This window comes from Ruditapes philippinarum, unplaced genomic scaffold (genome assembly GCF_026571515.1).
Source record: "Ruditapes philippinarum isolate M1 unplaced genomic scaffold, ASM2657151v2 ctg1532_1_1_1_1, whole genome shotgun sequence".
Classification (NCBI taxonomy): Eukaryota; Metazoa; Mollusca; class Bivalvia; order Venerida; family Veneridae; genus Ruditapes; species Ruditapes philippinarum.
In genome coordinates, this window is record NW_026865158.1 from 57910 (window position 1) to 84108 (window position 26199).

Here is a 26199-nt window from a genome sequence, read left to right on the forward strand (position 1 = left end):
ATGGCAAGGATTAAAACTTTCAATTATAGGCGTATATTTTTTAGAAATGAACAGGTTTTCCAGATTAAGTCATGCATTCATGTAGACAAATTAATCTGCATGTTATACACAGTGCAAAAAGATACATCAAATGTTTTAATAAGGATCGTTTTCATCACATCAGAGTAACATCATAATTAAGTAAAAACCAAATCTGTTAGTAACCGCTATGGTTGAATAATAAAACATACCTCACAATTAATACAAGGAACAATTTCACTTTGATCTCCAATTTTGTACAGTGACAAATCACATGTATCATCGAAGCATGAACCATTTGACAACAAGAAAATTTACAATATAATGATTATGAAATGAATTACAGGCCAGTATTACAAAATTTTAATACTATCCCAAAAATAAAAATCTTCAATTGATGACCCCTCGCAGGGACTTTGGGAGATAAATACCAGCACATATGATATTATTTATAATCTTTGACAGTAAAACATTATAAATACCCAGAAAACAGTTAACTGTTACCACCCTAAATATCCTAAAATGACTTGTCCATTTTTCAGCCGGGACAAAAACCATTCAAAAATTTTTGGGAAAAGAAATTTAAGAATAGAAAAAATAAAACCTGATAAACAGAGACAGGGACATTCGACTGATTTGGGCTGCACAGGGGTCTCTCCCCCCCATCTCTCCAGCGGGTTTACAGGTAAAAAGGGGGAAAAAGGGAGAAAAAGCCCAAAGATTCCAAATTTCATCTTCACCCGGGTTTTTTAAAAACAAAAAAGGAAACAGTGCCCCTTAAAAATAAAAACTTACTGCAAAAATTTTGTCACATGGGAACTCGAAAGGGCCCGCAGTTTGGGGCAAAATTTTCCCATCGTGAAACTTTTTTTAAAAACGCTGCTCATTGAAAATTTTTAAGTTTTATCCGAGCATAGGGCCTCAAACAATATATTATCATTTGAACCCAATCGTTATTTTTTTAAAAACGGGTAAAATTTTTAGGGTATTATAAAAAAAGACAAGGAGTGACATCCGCCATTTGCCGCAACGTTCGGCATGAGTTTTCCCCCTTTGGCTACACTTGATTACTATTTTTTCAGAATTTTGTTTCCCGTTATCGTTGTCAACTATCAGTATCGTAACGGTTTATTGTTTACACGTGTTGACATGCACTAGTGTTTGACATGTATAGTCGGCATTATTAAACGGGCGTATTCGTGTTATGATTTGTTTACATGGAGAAAACAGACACTTTAGTAATATGGTCTAATAGATTTTGCCTAACTGAAAAATAGGAATATTAAAACATGATCCATAGATAAATATTCAAAAGAGAACTAGAAAAATTAAAACAAAAATCAAGCATATCAAGGGGGGTAACTTACGCCGAACGTTGCGGCAAATGGCGGATGTCACTCCTTTCCTTTTTTCAATATACCGTAAATTTGACTGATATTTAAATTAGCAGATTATATTAAATTGAGATAAGATAATTAAAGACCATCCGCTCGTATAATATAAAAAGATATTCAAAGGTCGGACAAACAATATGTAAAGCTGGTACGGATTCGGATTTATGCGCCGCAATATACGGTCCTGTTCCAGAGTTCCTTTGTTTTGTCAGTTTTATTAGAGGTATGCAAATGGCGTGTATTGTAACAAAGGGAATCAACCCCAATTATCTACAATTATTAAAATAATGTCTATAAGGTCAAGATATTGATTCTTTTAGTAAAACGTTTATTTATTCTTATTTTTTTTCTTTTATTTTTTATTATAATAGAGGCTGTCACATCAGTTAAACACTGTGATAAAGAATTAATAAAAAATCACTATATTTATAACTTTGTTTACAATCAAAATTATAAACTGCAAATGGACTTCTTTTAAACACAAACTTTTTATCCATGCTACATTAATGTTTTAAATGTCAAGAAACCATACATTAATTAATTTTGTATGCATCTATTTCATTATTATAAAAAGATCATCTGATGTCAGGGAAAAAAATACTGAGTTATTTACAAATCGATGGTTGATCGCAACACTGTTCTAATTCCTTCTTTATTTTATGTAAGTTACTGCAGTTTTGAACTCAATTTCTCGAAATGTCACATTACCATGCATGGAATCCTTAGGTTAAGTTTTAAAAATACATCCCATTTCACCTTTCAGTCAAAATAAATTGATAAATTTATGATTGATTACTGGGTTCTTTACGACATTTTAACATGTCATTTATTGAGGAAATACCATAAAAAACTCACAAAACTTGACAAAAATGTTGTTATGTAAGAAACATATTTGAGATGCTTGTAATTATACAAAAATCAATATCAATGTAAGAAAATTATAATTAATATAAATTTCGGGAATTTAAAGGCGGAGTTCAGAAATTGTAGAATATTAAAGTTGTTATACGAGTATTTAAATGTCATAGTAATTCAGTGTCTGTTATCAAATTGTTATTAAAAAAATATTAATGATAGAAATTAACCCATCTATCATTGGCAATTTAAATAATTTTATAAATTATGCTTTAAATTCAGACAAAAGACATAAAGCTTCCCGCCTCCAGAAAAGGGTACCTGCACATCAATTTTGTAACATTAATTTTCATTGGTGAACTGTTATGTTTATACTTCTTACGTACAGAATTGCTACAAATTTGTTCATTAATTTTTCTTCTGATGCAAAATGTCAATAGCTCATGAACAGGTCATTATTAATGTATATTCACTATATATTTGTTTGAAGTAAAAAATATAGAAAATATATCACTAATATAGAAAAATAAAAAGAGTAAGCAATTAGGCAGTATTACTCAAATAAATTTTAAATACATCTCACAGGTTATATAGCCTTGTACAAGTATTATTTAGCAGGACCACCTGTAAATACCCTAAAATATCTCAAGTTATTACATCAAAACTGTTTCATGTTAAAACATGCAAGGTAAATGTTTAATTTTTTATCAAATATAGAAAAATATGGGTTTGAAATTGACTTCCACATATTGGGTCAAAATATTGTGTTTCTTCTTTCACAATTTTAAGGAAAAATAATGCTAGAACTTCACAATAACTAGGAAAATGGTGCTTGCAATGTCTTACAAAAATTAAAAAGGCCTTGGACCCTTAACAATTAAGACTGGTAAAAAGCCTTCATATTTAATGTGAAGAATTGTCTGGCTTAAACTAAGGATAGTTGATGCTTGGTGGTTATTAATCATGTACCCCCACTTGTGCCTGAAATAATGCACCGAGGGGCACCAGAGTATCTTCATCAGTAAAGCAGGAACTTTGCCTTTAATTTGGTACAGTTTCAGAAAGACTTACAAACTCAACACAACTGGTCATCACACTTTAACCAATACCATGTTAAATATCTTACCATCATGATCAGATGGCACGGATGTGACAGCTGATCTTTAAGTTAGCACTGGTCGCAGGGGCCTTGGTTTTTTTTTAGTATATAATAGTTAATAACAGTTAATACAAAGATTAAACGGGGCGTCCAGTGTAAGGCGAGTGGTTAAGGTCATTAACTTCAAAATCTCTTGCCCCTGAAGCTGTGGGTGCTAATCCATATAGGTACTTTAGATTATCCAGCTGAACCAGATAGCTACTTAGACTCAGGTGCCTGTTCGTGCCAGAATAAAGGCATGGAAGGGCACCTGAGGTCTTCCACCTACAGTAAAGGTGGAAAGTTGCCATCATAATACCTATACTTATAAGACCTATACTAAATTAGTGTCGGTGCTTATAATGTTAATCCAAATCAAAACAATAGAAAATAAAACAGATGAAACACTTAAACATGACCAAAGAATATCTGATAGTCTTATTTCTATGATACATGATTATTTAAACTGCTTTAGCAAATTTTCCCGCCAAAATTACAAACTTCCTATATGCTAAGGGCATAAGCAGTCTGAGCTACAATTTGCACTAAGGATCGTAAATTACCCAACTTTCTCACAATATGTGAAAATGTCTATTTTAGAAAAGATACAATACGGTTCACTTCTTCAACATTTTCAAAATAGTTAAAATAGAGAGTTATCATGCTTAATATAATAGTTTGAATATTTATACATACTTAATATTCAAAGCAGAATCAAACAAACACAGGCGGTTTCTTTAAAATAAATATTTACAAGGTTAATGATCGAGGATTTATTGCAACAAAGATTTAATGAATTCTTCTGAATAAATCAAGTTAAATTTATGTCGCATTTTACCCGTAAATTATCCAGATGCACTATGCATGTTCACATCATCCGAGTGATAAAGCAAAATTAATAGTCTAATGCTAGTTTTATTTTTGTGCATTAATTATTTAATAGTATTCAAACTTATTTTGCCATACATCAATAGCTCATGAACAGGGTCCACTTAGGTTAAAAACAAATTCTCTAGGCTCAAACTCAGATCTCAGGTTTCTGATTGGTCAAAAACTAGTACCACAGAATGTACACTGACCAATAAAAATCATGGGGTTTGAGCAGAACTCAGAAGAACATTTTATAATCTTTAGGCTACTTGGTCATTTGATATTGAAACATAGTCACATATTCACTATACATGTATATTTGTTTTGAGTAAAGATATAGAAAATATCTCACTTCTCACACACAATTTTGGGAAACATTATAGTCAAAATAAGAAATGTTTTTTTCTGATCTTTCTTATGTCCAAGTAGCTACCTCTAAATTTCGACCTTCAGGCTGCTGTAACCTTTCCCAATTCAACATCCATTCTATCAAGCTCTAAGCTCAATTTTGTATTCCCTTAAAATTCCAATGGACGGAGGGCAAATGCATTACTCAAATTCCACAATTTAAAGGGCTTACAAAAAAAGTTGGAGAAACAATGAAAATCAAATCCACTCACCATGACGTTAAATGTATCCAAAAGTTTACATGCATATTCTTCCTCCTCATCATCAATTTGACCTTGACCTTTGTGTAAAGGTTGAATGTCAATGACCTTGACCTCAACCTCAAATTCGCAAATTTTCTCACACGAGCACGACTTCCCGTCATCTTCGGCTTCAAATTTTTCACTATCCGATAAAGAACTATCCGAATCATGTACAGGTATAAGTTCTTCACAAGAATCACTTCCCTCTAATTCATCACCATCTGCTGTACTCATTGTTATATCTTCAAAAGAAACACTTTTCTTGAATGATTTGTTTATTGTGTCCTTTTTACGTTTTAAGTTTTCAACGTCCCCGCAAGAAACGCTCTTTGTAATTGGTTTAAAGTCATCACAGATATCGTTATCCGATGAGTCGCTTGTAAAATTTTTCACTTCAGCCAACTGGCCAAATGAGACAGATTTCTTGACAGTCTTCTTGACATTCTCTTGATCAATCACATCGTCCAAAAATCCCAGAGCACTATCAATACCATCATCACCTAAAGGAGACATTGGTCTCTCAAACGGTGACATTGGCCTATCCCGAATTTGTACCATTGGCGTAACATGCCCGTTAAAAGCTGGCGATGACATGTACGCTCTACTGTCGGGAGATGCCACAGTGAGCAACGGAGAATTTGACCTTGAGTCTGGTGAGTTTGACCTCATCTTTTTCAATATACCCTTTGTTGGTATGAGGGATGACGGAGAGGTTACCTCATTAATGTTCGGTGGTGACATATAACCACTATCTCCACTTGAACATTTCTCTCGGTGTCCGGAAATCTCTAGCGTTAGTGGAGACTTACCAGAATTTAGATATTTCTCAATTTCAGGCGAAAGGAACACGCTCTCAGACAATGCAGTTCTGTCCGGCAAAAACATGTCATCAAAACCACCGAAAAGTCCCAAATCTTCTTTACTAACGCATGAAATTGCCTTTTCTGGTTCAGCTCCATTTGAATTCTTATTTTTCTTATTTGTCATAAAAAATGGCTGAGATAACTGCTTGATAAGTCCAGGCCGTTTCTTCGGCTTAACCTTGAGGGAACTCGTCCCGATGTTCTTATGCTTATTCTTCGGCATTGTTGCATTAATATCAACAGAGAGTGATTTTAACTGGTTCAACGAAACAAGACCTAACATTCAGATCGCAATGTTTTCACACTAGATGTCGCAGAAACATGTGATTTTTCAAAACTTTGTAAATCCACTGTTCGGCATTTTTATTATTTATTATGGCATTTAAAGCATAGATCAAGCAAATTAAATCCGGCACTTACAGACTATATACACTGCTTTGCACAAAGATGTAAACAGTTCTGTACGAAACAAACGTTATCATTCATCCAGTATGAAAATTTATTAAAACATGTCATGGTGTATTTTTATTACATCATAATTCAGTAAGTCTATAATCCTGTATTTGAAGTAGGGGGTGCTACTGTACACTTCCTACGACAGCTGATTCAAGTGTTCTTTGATTGTCGCCTTTTTTTTTTTAATCCTGATTTTGTAAATATTAAAAAATACGTTGAAAGACGTATGTCAGTGCAAAGACGATTATTACCTACCAGATTTTGCCGTCTATTTGACCAATTTAGATGTAACCTTAGTTTTATTTACTTAATATTTTCAAATAATTGAGATTTTAAATCCATATTATATTTTTTTTTTCTTCAAAGTTTTGCAATGTCTCAAGGAGGTAAAAAAAGAAAAAATGTACGAAAAATCTGAACCGTTGTCTTCTTGATATATTAAACTTGGTAAATTTTCAACTTTTCTTTCATTATAAATAAAAATATTGAAGTTTTGAAAACTTTCAGTCAAAAATTATTTTCAATCTTCAACATGTTTCAAGGGGTTCGTTTCTAACAGTGTTTTTTTCCACAAAGAATCAACATTAATATCTTGTTCATATTGCTAGTGTGCAAACAAAGCCTCTATACATTGTCATATAAACTCCAAAAGGTGTTAAAATCCTGTAGTTTTCAAGTGTTGATTTACTCCCTACTTGTAAATGTCCAATATTTTCATTTTAAAATCATTTCAAGCATAAATAAATCTGTCTTTATTTTTACTTTTACATATTTTCATTTCAAAATTATGTTAAGCCTGAATAAATCTTTCTTTATTTTATCATTTTATATCTTATTTTAACTTTTTCATATTTTCATTTTAAAATTATTTTAAGCTCAAATATATATTAATTTATTTCATTTTTTAAATCTTATTTTAACATTATGTACCCAACAATAATTTAGGGGAAGACCCAAGATAATGTTGTCCAACCCTTTTGTATGTACATTGTATTTATGCTTATTATAGATAATGATGTTAGAATGTGTAAATTTATCATGTACAAAATATACAATAAAATATTATTGATAGTAGGTAGCAGTCTTCTTTTGTGTTTGTTTTTGTTTATATGTTTGTTTTCTTGGTTGGTTGGTTGGTTGGTTAGCTATGGTTGTTTATTTGAAATTACTTCAAAACTGTGATGGTCAAATGGTGATTTTCCAGCTTGGCTGGTAATCTAAGTCACTCAATGTATTATGCCCAAAATTTTAACGTAAACTATTTTCAATTATTCAACTATATTATATACTGAAACCATTATTACAAAACAAAATTCTGGGACGACAACGTCACTATATAAATTAACATTAATTTTTCTTTAATTGATAAATCAACATAAAATATGAGTTTTCAGTGCTAATAACCTGGTATTCGGTTTTGTTAAAATGCAAATTAACAGAACACTAAACGAAACCGTATCAAATGACGTCCTTGTAAATTTTATACACTGAATGAAAAAGTCTCGGTGTTTTTTTTTAATGTTGATAGATCTGACAAAACTCATGAATGAACCCACACTGAGGACATGATAATAAAACCCAATCACTTTATTCAGATGGAAATTTCTGTAAATATAGATTTATACGGAGCATGAATCATGATTTTTGTCCCGAGCTCGGTTTAAAACTTTTTTTTTTGCATAAAAAAATTTAATTTACAAACTTTTTAGATTTGTTTGTTTGATCGGGTTTTAAGTTACATTAATACAGAATGGGTCATATGGCAAAGCTCCAGCTTTACTGGTGGAGGTAGACCTCAGATGCCCTTCCATGCATTATTTCAGGCACGAACAGGCACCTGAGTAGAACCACTGACATTCTGTAACTATAGTTCAGGATAGCTTCCTCACATGAAAGAAGCGAAAGTTTCTGTCCGGATTTAAACCCACAGCAGTGAGGGGCAAACTTTTTAGATAAAAAGAAATTAATGACATTAACTTTTGAGAACATTGTGTTAGTAGTCAGTTTTTGAGGGTGGTGTTTAACATTTCAGGTTTGATGGTGGCATACAAACAAGATCCAGCTAAAAATTTCTAGACTTATTTCAGAAAAACCTCATCAGAAAGTTCTTTATTTTCAACTGTAATATACCTAAAAATATCATAAATTTGTTCTGAAATATGCTGTCCTATGATGGTCTGCACTGTTTGCTATAAAGTTAGTACGTATTTTTAATTTTCCCTAAAAATGATGAAAAATATTTCTCCAAATTGAAAAATGGACATGTCCATTTACTATATCTAGCACGGTAAGAGATAACTTAACTGATTCGACTCTGTCCGATATAACAATTAAATATGGTACATGCACAAAACAATAAACAGCATTTACAGACATTATAACTAAAGGCCATCTTAACCTTATAACAATTTATCTTAATCTGTTAAAAAATTTACATAAACTTTAAAAAGAAATTTAAATTTATATAAATGTTCCAGATGGTTAATTCAATACATTTATCACCAAAAAAATAAAAAGGGTGGAAAATTAAAATGTTTTTTCGTAAAATAATATCTCAGAAAATCTGACACTTCTTTTTGTTAGCAAACAAAACTCTAAAAAGAAATTACACAGGGGGTCATGATTTTGGCCTAATATTATTTCCTACCCTTAAAATCTCTTTTATGTTTTCTCAATACATATTATGTATATACAATATAAAAAAATTCAAACATACATTCTGACACACCCTTTTGCCTTTTTGCTTTTTTACATGAACAAAATAATCACTTTTGCACTTACATACTTTTTTTTCCCTAAAATATTCAATAATTTTCTCAGACAATTTTAATTACATCCAAAATTCACTGTAATTTTCCTTAACTTTTTAAAATTTCATACTTCTTAAACAAGGAACAATCCGAATAAAATCCTTCAAATCGTAACACTACATAGTTAAGGAGGCTTATCCAAACAGCTGATGATGTACGATACGTGACAAAATATTTAATTTCCAATATTAAAGACCGACTGTAGAATAAACTGCCGATAACTTGAGCGAAATTGATGAATGAACGTAAAGATGACTGTAGTAACGTCACGGTCTAGCGAGCACCATATAAAACAAATCGAAGTAGGGTTAATCGCACAGGTACTACCATATTAAAGCGGCATAATTCATATAACATCGTTTACGTTAAGCTGTCACCTAACACTCGGTAATTAGTCAATCAAGATTTGTCGATCGCACCCCACCATCATAACTATCAAATATCAACCGGGAAAATTTATGACCAATTTAGAAATGTGTGCTAATATAATTGTTGCATAAGAAATTATTAATCATTATTAATCATTATTGAACAAGCGTTAATTTTGACAACTGCTGACATACTAAAATTTTTCAAGTTTACAACTGTCCGCCAAAATTTTTAACATGTGTATTAAAATTCAATTAAGATATTTTTACCTGATGAAATAAGATTAATGATCTTAAAGGACAGTTTTTGTAACTGGATAAAGTGTTAAACACCGTGAGTTTTGTAACTGAAGAAAGTGTTAAAAGTATAGAATTTCTTTTAATTACATTTATAATAACTATCATCAGATTTTTTTACATCACTTAATTATCAATTCAGAGTAGTCATGTAAAACTTATGATTTTTATTTATTGAACATTTAAATTTGATTATTAGAAATGAACAAACTATATTATGATAATTTAATATTATATAGTTTAAATAAGCATTGCATCGCTTCTCAATTTTGGGTCATTTTTTTTACAATTAGAATAATCATTCTGTAAAAGTAGAGTGATCGATTGATCTGAAATTTTGCAAACAAGTTCATATTGGCCTAAACCTACATCAAACATTCAAATATCAAAAAATAGCTAATAATTTTCAGTGCCATCATAATGTCAAAAAACCTCAGTGGTGTCCCTTTAACACTGTGAGTCAGCAGGATGAGTCCCTTTAATCAATTCAAAGCATGGTAAGTCCATGTAACATATTGACAGCAGGGTTTGGGCAAGTCCATTTTACAGTTAAAACAGATAATTGATTGATTTGAAGAATGATGCTGTACATTGTCTACATGCCAGGGTTTCATCCTCATCAAAATGGTGTAACTAGTTTATAAAAGATTTCACAGTTAGTTCAGTGTTCCTCAAACACCAAATTTATCATTTAAGGTGATTACGCTATCCATAATTGAAGAAGCACTTGTTTGGGGAAAAAACGTAACTGATCGATTTTTAACAGAGATTCATCGGATAATAATATCAGGATTGTTTATTTATCTTTATTGATTGACCCGATATTTTTATATGGTGCAGTCTTCAGGCTGTTTAAGCGGCCTTCAATTTTTCTAAAGGTTAAATATGTTATTTTTAGATAAATCGTTTCATATAATTGTCAACTCAAAAGAATTAAGGAGGAAAATGAAATCTGACGATGATAAAAAACATAAACAGTCAGGAAACCCCTCAATACCTTTAACTTCTACCTGTCCATTATATATTTAAATAAGTAAAGCAGCTGATTCGTTTCCCTATCTTCTATTTTTAGAAACGAACATCACTGTCATGTTATAAATAGCTCTAGTGGATATGATGCATTTTTCAAGAAAAAATTATTGAAAAAGTTTGTTTGAAACAACACAGAATTGTTTTTCAAACAGAATTTAATAAAAACTGAAGGCAGCTTTAACACAACTCTTCGAATTTGGCTAGCTGGTAATGATAATGACTTATATGCCACAAAAATAGTGCCTTTAAATATCTTACTAATGACTTGTGTAGCCTTCAATTGTACAGACTGAGTAACAAACAGTGCTGATCTTAGGTCACACTGGTTGCATGGGTGCAGCCAGCAGGCAGAGGGTTAACTAGAACTCCGTGAGTCGGATGTGTCGCCTTGTTTTGTTTCATTTTTTTAAGCCTTTTCCCAACAGTATTTCAGTCATATAGGCGGGTAGTTTCCTAACAATCGTTCCTGAAGAGTTACACCAGTACTAGACTACCTTCCTCCGTGCTAAACTACCAAAGCATCTCCCGGGGATCGAACCCACACCAGAGAGGTAACTGGATTAGAAGTCATCGACTCTAACCCCTCAACCACAGAGGCGGTATATCTTTGGTTCTTAACTGATAAAAACATTTGAATCATTATTCATATAATTACAATAAATAGGCCTAATATTCATGGCAATTTTATACCTCAGCCTTTACAGGCCCAATATTTTATGTTAGCATTTTCATCCCCTAAATAAAATGTAAATCTCACTGAACTAAATTTTTTTTAAATGTTTACATTTTAAAAAATCTATGCAAATTTCAACCTCAATTAAAGAGAGTTATGGTTGAAGTTGACAGTTCTTGACAATTATGACGTTGGTTTTGGATAATTAAAATCATAAATTTGTAAAACTATAAATAAAAAACATTGTTTTAAGCAAAGAACAATGATTCTTTTTTTTGGTTTTGTCACACTGTTGAGTCACCACAAATTTACATAATTTCAGTGTTTTTGTAGTCTAAGGTAATTTGAAAATGATTAAGAAAGATGTGTCAAGCAAATTGCCTTATTTTTTTAAAAACAAATAATTGCTTGAAGGTTATACATACATTAATTAGTTTAAGAAATCAAAATATTTTACTCCCTTATTTCACTCACTTAAAATAGAGCAATTAGCACAAGATAGTTAAGAAATAAACTCAGTACTTTTGTGCTAATTTTCTGCTCATTTTGAGTGAAAGCCATAGCAATGCTTTTCAATTTTGGGTTATTTTCACAATTTGAATAATAACATATATTCAGGAAAAACAGAGGGGGGAAATGATCTAAAATTTTGCACACTAGTTATTGGTCTACTACCTTCATCAAATGGATCATTGATATCGAAAAATTATTTCCAGTACCGGCGTGTCAAAAAACTTCAGTGGAGTTCCTTTAATGTAAATCAATTTGACAGGTTGGATAATTTCATAGATACAGATGTTAAAGTGAAATAAAAACAAATGTTTCAGAAGAAATAGCTTAATCAACCAAATTATAAAAATAATGTAAAATATTTACATCTTTACATTATTCTTGTAAAACGGTTTATTTCTGCTATTAATAGCATAATGCTATCAAATAGCCAAAAAACAAAATGAAGTTGACTAGTTTAAGTAAGGACGTTGTTTGAATTAAGCAGGAAAATAAATGGAGGGCAGTGGGAAAATATTTTATCTTACAAACATCTCTTTTAATAGCCAACAAATACCAGATATTCTATCATTTTAAACCGCCCTTCTTTAATGCATTTAAATTCCTTATTCACGAAACTATGTGCTAGCACATTTGAGCCAAAATATTTTATATTGTTATAAATTTGTCTTTTTTTTTATATATTATACTATTAATAGTAATGATTTAACTATTATATCCAACTTTGTAAATGTGTGTAAACAAAATAGCTGTGAATATCAATTATTAATATTTCTCTATAAATTCTTGAATTGTTACTATAGGAGACTATACATTGTTTATGAACTTTAAAGTATTTTACTATAGCCTATAAGAGCTGATGGCCATTTAACCAAAATCTTTGTCCAAATCTGAAGCTTACAGTCAGTCTCGTCTTAACAAAAATTCAAATACTACAAATTTTGCTTTCAAAATGGTTCAGAATCCAAGATGGCGTCCAATATGGCCGCCAATTTTTTTAATACAAAATGGATATATATCTTATACTGTTCATCTTAAAGAAACTACATTCTAACTGTTTGTTCTTACTTTCCACCACCATATTGTACTTAGTGTACCGTAAAACCTTTAAAAGGAGAGGGGGAAAAAACCTCACAAAAACACAAACACACATGTGTGACTAATAATACACAATTTGAACAGTGTGTGTGACAATTTCCACGTTTTGAATATATTAAGCATGAAAGCGTAATAATTTCAGTAATTAGGATACTTTACGAGAAGTCTTACACTATCTAGGTCTATTCTTTACCAAGCAACCATGACAATTTATGATAACAACCTATCAAAACAACACATTGATACATCAAAGAGAAATAATAGCGCATAAATTTTATTTTTAATTTTTTTTTTTGGGAAGACTCTAGGTTAAAGCGTGGTAAAATTTGATAATGAGATTCTAAATGTTTGTTATGTTAATATTAATTAAAAATACATGACTGGATTTGTACCGAATGGTACTTTTAATATTAATACACAATACATTGGACTTAAAACCTGTTTCAAGTCATAGATCTTCGTAATATTCATGCATTAATTTTTTTCAATGAATTTTTACGACAGAGAATGATACTAAGAATAAAGTAAAGTTATTTTATCCATCTATAGTTGGGCTTTGTAAAATTTTGTATTGATAATTATGTAATCTTTATTTTCAATTTCTTTATTGGAAAATAAATGATTTGACAAGACTGCATGTTATAATGTGTTAGTGTCACATAATAATGGTATCTTAAAACTTCCAAAAGCTAGCCAGACAGCTTCCTCGCATGAAAGAACCTAAAGTCACTGGCGGAATTATTCAAACCCCTGGTAGTATTGAGGGCCAAGTGCTTGAAGTCAGCAACAATGCCATGTCCAACTGTGCCATAAGACCCATATGTTTTCTATAAAAATACAGCTTAGTTCCTACACTTTGGTCAAAATCCAACAAAAGGAATTGAAATTTAAAGCAAGAGACACTGACCATTGTAAAAATTAAGGTTGACAATTCTATAGGAATTATTTATATAAATATAACTAAGACATAAAGAATACAAGTAAAATCTGCAGAATTTTCAAGAAACTGTATCTTTGTCATCATGTCATGCATCACACTTTTGTTAATTAAGATAAGTTAATTAAAATAATAATGTAGAAAAGGCAAAATAATGTACAGCACCTGTTTTATCATTAAATCAAACAGAAATTTAAAACGTCTCAATTAAATTTCTACAAAATTGAATATTTAATATAACCCTCTATCATCAAATTACAAACTCAGCGAAAAAAGGTTGAACAATTAGCCCATCTTTTCCTCTTTTTGACAAATAGGCTTGGTTAAACTGAATTACGAGACCAGATAATCGTTTTAACAAAGACTACTTTCGATACTCTATCATTATCAACAAACACTTGAGTTCTTGTTACTTTAGCCGCAGGTTGACGCAAGCGGGCTGTGCAATGAAAATGAGCACGTTGATGTGTTCTTTATTACTTTAATAAATAATTAACGTCTTAATAATTATGAAAGTAGCTTTTACCGTACCGTCCTCTGAGGTAACGATGAAGATGTTACAATAACCTTCCTATATTAAGTTCTTTGATTTTGGAACAGTCAATTTTTAATCTAAGGCATTAATTGTCAAAAAGGCAAAATTAATTTCAGTGATTTTCAAAAAACTAAACAAAGGGATTAATTGTCCAAATGGCAATTTTATCGAGCCAAAAGTACAGTGTCTCATCTGCCGAGCAAATTACGCTTACTGGGCTTGATCTATTTTTGTGGCACTATTAATTTCGTTACATAATTATACTCAAACTCTGTATTATTAAATTCATCAATGAAATTCAATGCAGACATATAGGAAACGTTAAGTAATGTCGATAATAGTGTCCCATGCTAAGAGTGACATTGAATATAAATTACACAGACTTAACAATTATAGCAAATAATGTTACTTGCACAATTTTGTACGTTTAAATATTTGACAAATATTGGAGCCAAATGATGCCTTTCTGCTGATACTCAATAAACGACAACTGATCACATAGCTATTATAAGTAGATATTCAATTTAAAGGGTGACGAGGCCATCATAAAAATTCAATTCAAAATGGAAAATAACGCCTCGATTTTCTATTAAAATGATGCAAAATCACTGGCCGTGTCACATATTGAAACATATACAACACCGACAGCTTATTACCAGGTTAAGTTTTATTGAGCATAGTCGAATAAAAGAGTATCATTAATTTAATCAGACAGCACACTTAATAAAAACGAACATTTTGTATAAAAGGTTGAAAGTTGAGGCGTCAAAACATGAAATCATGAAATTGATCAAATCAGATAATATTATATTTTCTTTTGATCGGATATATTTTCTACATAATGGACCATACAGTGCATGGCATTTGTTTGAGATTTTCATTATGCTACACTTATTAGTAAACCATATCTTTTTTAATTATTTTTTTTATTTCAATATATTTGAATGTTTCGTTGTTTCATGGTGGGTCCCATCACATGCATTTAACTGCCTACTATCAGTTATATAAATCTATTGAATTGAAAAAGAATATAAAATAATATCTATATTAAATCAGAACAATTTCTTGTTTATTAACACCAAATGGTTTGCAAAAGAAATTAAAATGGGAAGTTACCATGAGTTTTATCACGTCTGTATAAACGTTTATTATACCCCTTCGCCCTTGATTTTAAATAATGGAATATCCCTGCTTTGGACTTGGACCTTGTCGGGCTAGTAAAATGGTCTCAGTAAACACAGTAAGTAAACTTAACAACTTCTTATGCTCACAAGAAAATGAAAAGAAAAAACTTGCTTGTTTTTTTGGTTTTACAGTGCAACAACACAATATAGGTATATTAGGCACTGAAATAAGAAAGATTTTTTTTGGCCAACCTTGTGTGTTACAAACTTCAAGGTCAAAACCACATCACCTGCTGGAGCTAACAGATGCAAAGACTCCAGTTATTTGAACCCTTTTACTCTGAGCCCTCTAAAAATTAAGCAGGGATAAACAGTGAGCCTCAACCATTAAAGGCAACTTCTATGCTAACAGATGCAAAGACTCCAGTTATTTGAACCCTTTTACTCTGAGCCCTCTAAAAATTAAGCAGGGATAAACAGTGAGCCTCAACCATTAAAGGCAACTTCTATGCCACAAGTTGCAAATAAGACTGCATTAAATCATATAATCAATGGAAGTAAAAGGTGCTCATACCAGCGCATCCGATGTATTGAATTGTATAAACTCACAATAAATGATTATACAGTGATTCCTTTTAGCTTGATTTTGGTAATATTAGGTCAGTTGTCATTATCATAATAATTGCACTCAGTGAACTTAACACTTAACCATCTGTTTTTTTTTAAATACATTTTCCCTCCTTTGTATTTGGATCAGTCAATTTCAAGTTTTAGGGATTTCAATATTTAAATACAAATATTGAGCTAATTTTTGGAATTGGGTTTTACGTCCCACCAACACTGTATAGGTCATATGGCGACTTTCCACCTTTACTGGTGGAGGAAGACCTCAGGTGCCCTGGACCCTTCGGTGCATGATTTAAGGTACGGTATGAACAGTTATCTGAGTAGAACCTCTGATGCTCCATAAGCTAGCTGGATAGCTTCCTCACATGAAAGAATCCAAAGTCCCTGGGAGGATTAGAACCTAAGGGACTGATACTGAGCTACCAACAGTATACAGTCGGCATGGATAGACACAGTTACTGCAGGTAAAGTATTTACCAAAAACTTGGGACAACAAGTGATTAGCTTTCGCACTAAGTATTGAGCCAGGGCAGCCTTTAATTCATATTTCTTTAAAAATATGAAAAGAAAATAAGTTTAATATTATCATAAAACCAATTACTTTGTAATTATACACATGTATATTAAAAAAAATTTCCGACTTTTTCCTACATTATGCAAATGGAAACACAGAAAATCAAGTTTTATTAACCTTGCTTGTACACTATCAGATAGATCAAACTAGTATAAAAGTTTATATTCATGGTGTCAATTTTTAAGTTAAAAGTACTATGGTGTAGACAATTAATAACTATACAATCACATGTGTTTCAACGCATATCATATACATGTTAATGACATATTTAAAGGCTCATTTTGCCTCTGAAACAAATAAATTTTTCCTTGTACCAGAGTTGTACAACTTTCAAAAATAATGGTTTTAGTGCATTTCACCAAATTATAGTACCACTGAATGTGGGAATAAAATTTGGTCATAAAAGTAGCAAAAATTAAAGAAATTAGTATTTTGACTTCCATACAAAATACTTCTATTAGGAATGAAAGCAGAATACTATGAAAACAAATGTTAGCGGATAACCAGTCAACCAAATAAAGCAGGGAATCCAGTAAACCAGATAGAAGCAGAAAATATGTAAACCAGATAAAAGTAGAGAATTAAACAGAAAAGCAGTAAACTAGATAAAAACAGAAAACCAAATGAAAAGAGCAAACTATTTATAATCAAATAATCAAAGAGGCCTATTAAACCAAATCAAAGAAAACAAGAATTTGTAACAGAGTTACCAACGTCCTCAGCCCCGGGAGTTTTATATGAAGCATAAAATTGTGCTATTTCAAAAGATTGAGGTATGGATCTCAGGACATTCAGTCCAAAATTATGATCAATGTTAGATCTGCAAATGTAACAATAAATTAGTTAAAAAAATAAAATGAAACACGGAATTTAAAAATCTATCATGTTAAGCTTTGACCTCTAAGTGTGAACTTGACCTTGGAGGTAGGGGAGCAGGTGTTGTGCATGACATAACGTCTTATTATTGTGACTATTTGTGCCAAGTTATTTCAAAATCCCTTGAACTATGAAGAAGTTCTAGATTCAACACAAAATATACCCTATAACAGACTATGTTAATTTTTGACCTCTAAGTGTGACCTTGACCTTGGAGGTAGGGATGCAGGTGTTGCGCATGACACATCCTCTTATTATAGTGACTATTTGTGCGAAGTATTTTCACAATCCTTTGATCTATGAAAAAATTATAGACCTGACACAAAAATATACCCTGTAACAGACTATGTAAAGTATTTGACCTCCAAGTGTGACCTTGACCTTGGAGGTAGGTTGACCGGTTTTTGCTCATGACACATCATCTGATTATTGTTAACAATTATGGCAAGTATTTACAAAAGTCCTTCATAGATAAGAAAGTTATGGACTGGACACGACATATACCCTCAAATAGACAATGTTGACCTTGAATGAACAAGTACGACCTTGACCCTGAAGGTATGGGTCTGGTTGTTGCGCATGACACATCGTCTTATTATAACAAACATTTGTGCCAAGTTATCTCAAATTCCTTTGATAAATGACAAAGTTATGGACCGGACACGAAATATACCCTGTAACAGACTATGTTAATATTTGACCTCCAAGTGTGACCTTGACGTTGAAGGTAGGCAACTGGTTTTTGCGCATGACACATCGTCTGATTATAATGAACAATTATGGCAAGTATTTACAAAAACCCTTCATAGATAAGAAAGTTATGGACCGGACACGAAATATACCCTGTAACATACTATGTTAATATTTGACCTCCAAGTGTGACCTTGACGTTGAAGGTAGGCAACTGGTTTTTGCGCATGACACATCGTCTGATTATAATGAACAATTATGGCAAGTATTTACAAAAACCCTTCATAGATAAGAAAGTTATGGACCGGACACGAAATATACCCTGTAACAGACTATGTTAATATTTGACCTCCAAGTGTGACCTTGACCTTGAAGGTAGGTGACTGCTTTTTCCGCATGACACATCGTCTGATAATTGTGAACAATTATGGCAAGTATTTACAAAATCCCTTCATAGATAAGAAAGTTATGGACCGGACATGAAATATACCCTGTAACAGACTATGTTAATATTTGACCTCCAAGTGTGACCTTGACCTTGAAGGTAGGTGACTGGTTTTTGCGCATGACACATCGTCTGATTATTGTGAACAATTATGGCAAGTATTTACAAAATCCCTTCATAGATAAGAAAGTTATGGACCGGACACGACATATACCCTCAAATAGGCAATTTTGACCTTGAATGAGCAAGTGTGACCTTGACCCTGGAGGTAGGGGTCTGGTTGTTGCGCATGACACATCGTCTTATTATAATAAACATTTGTGCCAAGTTATTTCAAATTCCTTTCATAAATGACAAAGTTATGGACCGGACACGAAAGTGTGACGGACGGACAGACGGACGGACGGACGGACGGACAGACGGACGGAGCCTATTTCTATATCCCCCTTTTTTCTTTGAAAAGGCGGGGGACAATTAGTAAACCAGATAAAAGTAGATAAATAATAATCAAATGTAACAGATAACCATTAAACTAAATGTATAAGCAAAGAACCAGTAAGTCAAATGAAAGCAGGGAATCCAGTAAACCAGATAGAAGCAAAAATATGTTTATTTTGGGTTTTACGTCACATCAACACAGTATAGGTCATATTGCGACGTTCCAGCTTTACTGGTGGAGGAAGACCTCAGGTGCCCCTCCGTGCATTATTTCAGACACGAACGGGCACCTGAGTAGAACCACCGACGTCCTATAAGCTAGCTGGATAGCTTCCTCACATGAAAGAATCCAAAGTCCCTGTCGGGATTCGAACCCACAGCAGTGAGGGGCAAGTGGTAAAAAAATATGTTAACCAGATAAAAGTAGAGAATAAATTTAACAGATTAAAACAGAAAAGCAGTAAACTAGATAAAAGCAGGGTACCAGTAAACCAAATTAACTATGAAATCAAATTAAGGTATCCAAGTGACAAGTGAACTAGTTAAAAAGAAGACTATTAAATCAAATGAAAGAAGATAACCAGTAAACCAGATAAAAGCAGATAAATAGTAAATCAAATGAAATCAGAATACTATCAAACCAAATGAAAACAAAGTACCAGTCAGCCAAATGAAAGCAAGAATTAAACAGGTTGCAACAGAAAAGCAGTAAACTAGATAAAAACAGAGAACCAGTACACCATATAAAGCAGGGAATCAGTACACCAGATAAAAGCAGAGAACCAGTAAACCAGAAAGAAGAAAACCTGTGAGTGCCTGGAATGACAAAATAGTAACTGAGTACACGTACCATAAAGAAAACAAAAACGTGAGATTATAAGAAGTGGAAAACTGGATACCCTTAAACAGATGAAAACTTAAACTCATAAAATTATACTAAAGTCAAGGCCACTAATATCTTTCCCTTCTTGTTTCATAGAAAAACCAAATGAAATGAATAGAATGATTTACAAGGCTACAACTGTATGAACTTGTTGATAAAAAATGACAAGATAATGTTTGAAGATGATCCAGATAAAGCATGTTAAATAGGGAATAAATTAAGTTGTTTCATAGATAACCAAGCATACAGGCACGAAGTACTCATTTTCGTTTATCTTCAAAACCAATCTTATTTAAACTATGAAACACATTGAAATGATTTAGATCTTTTTTTTTTTTGAAAGAGATAATGTTATGTCATAAAGTTATATAAAGTGACAATATCTGAAGCTGCAAACCTCCAAAGATGAGTGAACCAATTTAGTTACAAAATAAATAAGACTGAAATTAAAATTTTGATCTGTATATTCCTACCAGTAAGAAACACAGTAAGCAGTGATGACTTTAGTAAGGTGGCTGATTTGGTACGCTTTTGTATGTCTTAAGTTGGCGACAAAGCCCTAAACAGCTCGTTGTCGGACTTTCGTCTCGTCGTCCTGTTGCTCGTGACAATACGACAAAGCGCCAAACAGCGCTTTGTTGTCTTGTCGTCCTGTCTCTAGCGCAGCATGCCAAATGGCACGTTGTTGTGCGGTGCGCTGTAGCCCTGTCCCTTGGCTTATAAGCCAATCCTTAAATTTGAACCGAGGAACAATGTGACACATTGCACGACAATGCGCCATTTGGCGTGCCTGGCTAGACAGGACGACAGTTTGGCACTTTGTTGTGTTGTCACTAGCGCCAATGGGACGCACAAAAGTGTATAGAATCAGCCACCATACTTTAGGAACACTGAGAAAACTCTTTGCCTCTGTATTTAAAGTGCATAAACAACCTGCAGTCATGTTCACATCATGCAGTGTCACCTTAGTGGAATAATTGGTTAATTTCTATTAAATTAAAAAGGACCTAACTCATTACTGCACTAAGATGACAATAATGTTCACATTCTTAAGACGATTCCACATTGTCGGCCATATTTGATGGTTCAAAGTGAAGGTAGGACAATTTTGAAATGAAGATATTTAAGCTCAACATATTATAATAATTTTTAATTTTTTTTGTAACAAATAATTCACCAAAATCTTCCCCACAATTAAGGAAATTGACCTTCAAGCAAAATAAAAATGATTGAGGGAAGCTTGTCCAATGCAACTCTCAAGTTCTAGGAAATTCCTTCCAGCAAAATAAAAATGATTTGGAAAGCAATTGCCCCCACAACTCCAAAAAGTTCTGCTTGAGTATTTTTTTCTCATCTTCCTATACTGTGTTTGTATAAACTCTGTGCCATGTGCTAGCTTAATCTGCTGTTGGCAAAGGATTCAATTTTCTAACTATATGATAAATGACACTTAATTAAGCCTGCCGAATTACAATGATTATACCCATGCAGCCAGTGCAGACCAAGATCAACTTGTGCCTTCTGATCATGGTCTGCAATGTACTCAATCAATATTTGTTTCAAAAGTTTTCCCTAAAAATGATGAATGGTTAAATCCAGAGTGACAGACGGACAAGTCTATTTAAAAATTTAGCATGATTAGGGTTAATTAAAAGCAATATCTCAGTCCATGTAAAATACCTGCAATTTTTCATAATGTTTTAATTGTGAACCCGTAATTTATTCAATATGATTATAGTAACATTGTGCATGCAATCTATTATTTTCAGAATTCTACCAATAAAAAAATGATTGGCCTCAATATTATATTTAATTATAATATTACTTACTTAAGTTTCATTGTTTTACTTAATTAAAATATCACGCTAATTTTTTACGATTACATCACAATTCAAATGAATATATATGTTACAAAATCCAAGAACTGTATAATCACTCTTTGCACTGACATCATCTATTTATCATCTGACTTACATCACAACGCATGTGAGAATTTTCATAACACATACTTCATTTAAGTATGATTTAAGAAATCATTCATATACATGTTAAACATTGTTCACAAATGCATTTTAATCCATCTGTTAATTTTTTTCATGTTTGTGTTGACATTTATAATATAATCACTATTTTTTATTTCAAAACTTGGAGCTTAACCGACTCACTATGAAAAACCCTTCCTCCATGGTGAAGAGTGCAGACATTTTACCTCCATTTTTGAAGAGCTGGTATTGATTAAATCTTCCTCAATTGTGAAGAGCTGATATTAGTAAACAATTAGCTAACCATGTTGTAGAGATAGTGTAGAAGGGGGACAATAAGATGTAAGGAAACCCTGCCGATTGCGAAGATTATCTTCTAATACCTACCGATCTCCATTTGTCGACAACTTGTTACTTTGGTTTGTGAGATTTTTACCCACATGACAGTATAGTACAAAACGAAACACAATCCATGACACAATTCGAAATATAATCGGTATTATTAGGAGGTTTTAATGCCCTGATTCATGTTATAATAAAGGAATAACAAAAATTTGATCATAGGATAAAAACGTTCTTTTCACGAACAAACCTGAACCACTTTACGAAACAGGTGATGAATTACTCGAGTATCATTGTGATTAAAATAACTTAATAACAAGAGTCGTGACGACACCAAGATTGTTGCAATTATGAAATTTATAATGCATAATATATATATAGATATAAATATATTGCAGTAAAATATCCTCTGTGACCTATACATTGTTTAATCCAATTAACACAAATTTGTGTTGAATTAGATAATTGTGTTAATTAACCAAATGAATTTTCATACATAGAATATTATTAGTCAATCATGATTTTTTTTTCATCTGGATTTATTTATTAAAAAAGAAGAAAAAAAGATATAATGTATTGGTTTTGACTTAGAATAACTTAATTAGGTTAATTTCTAGAAATTTTGTTTATTTAAATAAAAAAAAAAATTTCTAATAAACTAAGAGCAAGAAAATTCACATGAATTGCTTTGCACGTGTTTCTGGAGGCTCCACAATAAACGAATTCAAAAGTATTTCTATAAAAAACAAGCTTATAGCTTTAAAACACAATCAAACTAAAATAAAGTCTGTAAAAACTAAAATAATCTAAAAGTATCTTTGACTGCCAAATACTTGTAAAATTATATATACATGTATTATGGTCAATTTATTGTACTTTAATTCTAAACAGTCTTCATTATTTTTAGAAAAAAGAAGTGGCGTCTCAAGACCAAAGTTCAAACAAGGCGGAGAAAACCCCCAAAAGCACCGTTGTGCATACCACTTGAACTTTTTACAACCCTTCTTATAAAAAGTGTGTGCCTCGCACAAAATGACAATATATTCTATCCTTATTTATGGTCATTTACGACAGATTTGCATCAAGCCTCCGAAAAATGAAAATAAATGTTTAACGCATTCGAGTGTCGAAAATAATCAAACACAATCATTTGACAATACAATACGTGTATTTGACTAGGACATCTGTTTAAACAATTTGTTCAGTTGATCAATATATGAGCCGTGCCATGACAAAACCAACATTATGGGTTTGCGTCCAGCATGAATCCAGACCTGCCTACTCAGCCGCGCAGTCTGATCAGGATCCATGCTGTTCGCTAACTAACCCTATTACAAGTAGAGAAACTGATAGCCAACAGCATGGATCCTGATCAGACTGCGCGGATGCGCAGGCTGATCTGTATCCATGCTGGTCGCAAACGCACTATGTTGGTTTTGTCATGACGCGGCTCATATGGTGCTGTACCAGCGGTTAAATTATAATGTGACCCGAGTTTACCACAATATTCTGAAAGCTGCAAGTAAGCCCGATGATAAATATAAGGTCAATGTTTTCTCTTTTTTTTTTCTCTTTTTGTGCCCCCACGTTAGTGGCGGGCATTTAGATTTACCCTTGTCTTAGTAAAATTTTGCAATTTTCAACTTGTGTCGCATGTAACTCAAAAAGTATTTGACCTAGAGTCATGAAACTTTACAGGAATGTTGATCAGCATGTGTAGTTGTGCACCTGGGTATTTTCGTCTGGATATTTTTAGTATTTTCAGAGTTATTGCCCTTGACTTAGTAAAATTTTGCAATTTTCAACTTGTGTCGCATGTAACTCAAAAAGTATTTGACCTAGAGTCATGAAACTTTACAGGAATGTTGATCAGCATATGTAGTTGTGCACCTGGGTATTTTCGTCTGGATATTTTCAGAGTTATTGCCCTTGACTTAGTAAAATTTTGCAATTTTCAACTTGTGTCGCATGTAACTCAAAAAGTGTTTGACCTAGAGTCATGAAACATTACAGGAATGTTGATCAGCATGTGTAGTTGTGCACCTGGGTATTTTCGTGTGGATATTTTTAGTATTTTTAGAGTGATTGCCCTTGACTTAGTAAAATATTGCAATTTTCAACTTGTGTTGCACGTAACTCAAAAAGTATTTGACCTAGAGTCATGAAACTTTACAGGAATGTTGATCAGCATGTGTAGTTGTGCACCTGGGTATTTTCGTCTGGATATTTATAGTATTTTTAGAGTTATTGCCCTTCACTTAGAAAATTTTTGCAATTTTCAACTTGTGTCGCAAGTTACTCAAAAAGGATTTGACATAGTCTTTAAACCTTATGGGTAGGTTGCTCATTATATTTAGATTTGCACCTGGGGTTTTGCTTGTGGATTTATCCAGTATTTGTAGAGTTATTTCCCTTGACTTAGTAAAAAGATTGACAGAACAGTGGCGTGGTGGGGGCACCCGTGTCCTATGGACACATTTCTAGTTTTTCTCACCAAATAATATCTGCAAGAACTCAAAGGGGGATACCTGTAGCACTAAATCTGGAAAGCTGGAAATATAATGTAATTGGCAGGATTTTGCAGAAAAATAAAAGAACACCAGCATTCAGTTTTGGCTAAATTTTAAAAATTTATTATCTTTCTTTCTTGTCATTTCCCTAGAATTTACAATTTTTATTTCCCTAAAATTTACAGTTTCTTTTAAAGAATTTACTCTATTGTGTGGAAAGAAAGAAGTTACCCAATTGAAAAATGTACTTGATGACCCTAAAATGTTCTTGGTTTCTTTGCAAGGGAAGTAACTAGAAAGACTTATTATTTGGACAGACATGATTACTCCCCTTAAATAGCTTTGACAGATTTAGTTTAATGTACCCCTGCAGCAAAGATTTATCATGTTGCCTCATTAAGAAGATAAAATCTCAATAAAGAGAAAGTATTAATTTGTAAAAGTTTAGAAAAAAGTCAACCATATCATCAAATCTTACACACAAATATACTCTTAAAATGTGGTTAATTACTTAAAGTAAAAGGCCCTGAAAAAAAGCACAGTGAGTTTCTCCTAATTTTTTCTCTTTACCATTGTATATATTTTAAGAAAGGGTTTAAATTCTGGTTTTCCTTTAAAACACACATTTGTAAATTATATCAGCACTTGATTACTAATTTTTTATGTTTGTTTTCTATACATCATAACAAGGGGCACAAATTTGGATTTTTATCTCTGACACACGTTAAACTTTAATATAACTGAGGGGGCCGACCAGTCATACCTGGGACAACAACAACCCAGACACTTTAATTACATTAAAAAATTCAATTTTCCCAATATGAAAAAAAATCAGTTCTTTTTACTATGAAAAGAATCAATTTCAATGGCTGACAGAATTGTTCCTTTAAAAGTAAATCCAAGAAATTCAAAGAAATAAGAGCAATATACAGAAACTTGATTTCCTTAAAAGCGTGTACCAAAAAGTACAAACATTGTGACATCTTTTATTCTACATTGATCAATCTAGTAACACCGTCTCTCCAGAAAACACTCTGGGATTTAATTTCGTTACTTGTAAAACTTGTTTATTTCTTAATCAATTAAACTGTAGGCCTCTGTCTTATTCTTGCTCACTTTCTAGCGGCACAGACTAATTTTCTACTGTTTTAACATAACAAAAAACATGTTCAGATACTGGTATACACTCTTTTGCACGTTTGTA

At 32.3% G+C, this 26199-nt stretch overlaps 1 protein-coding gene across 1 annotated transcript in view; it reads right to left on the reverse strand.

Annotated features, from left to right (window-relative positions):
* LOC132728048 (uncharacterized) overlaps positions 1–6451 on the reverse strand; it is a 52793-nt gene extending 46342 nt beyond the window's left edge. The window contains exon 1 of the mRNA XM_060713657.1: positions 4896–6451. Within this exon, the coding sequence (XP_060569640.1) occupies positions 4896–6071 (1176 nt within the window). The 5' untranslated portion in view covers positions 6072–6451. The remainder of the gene's footprint in view (positions 1–4895) is intronic.
* Positions 6452–26199: the final 19748 nt, after the last annotated feature.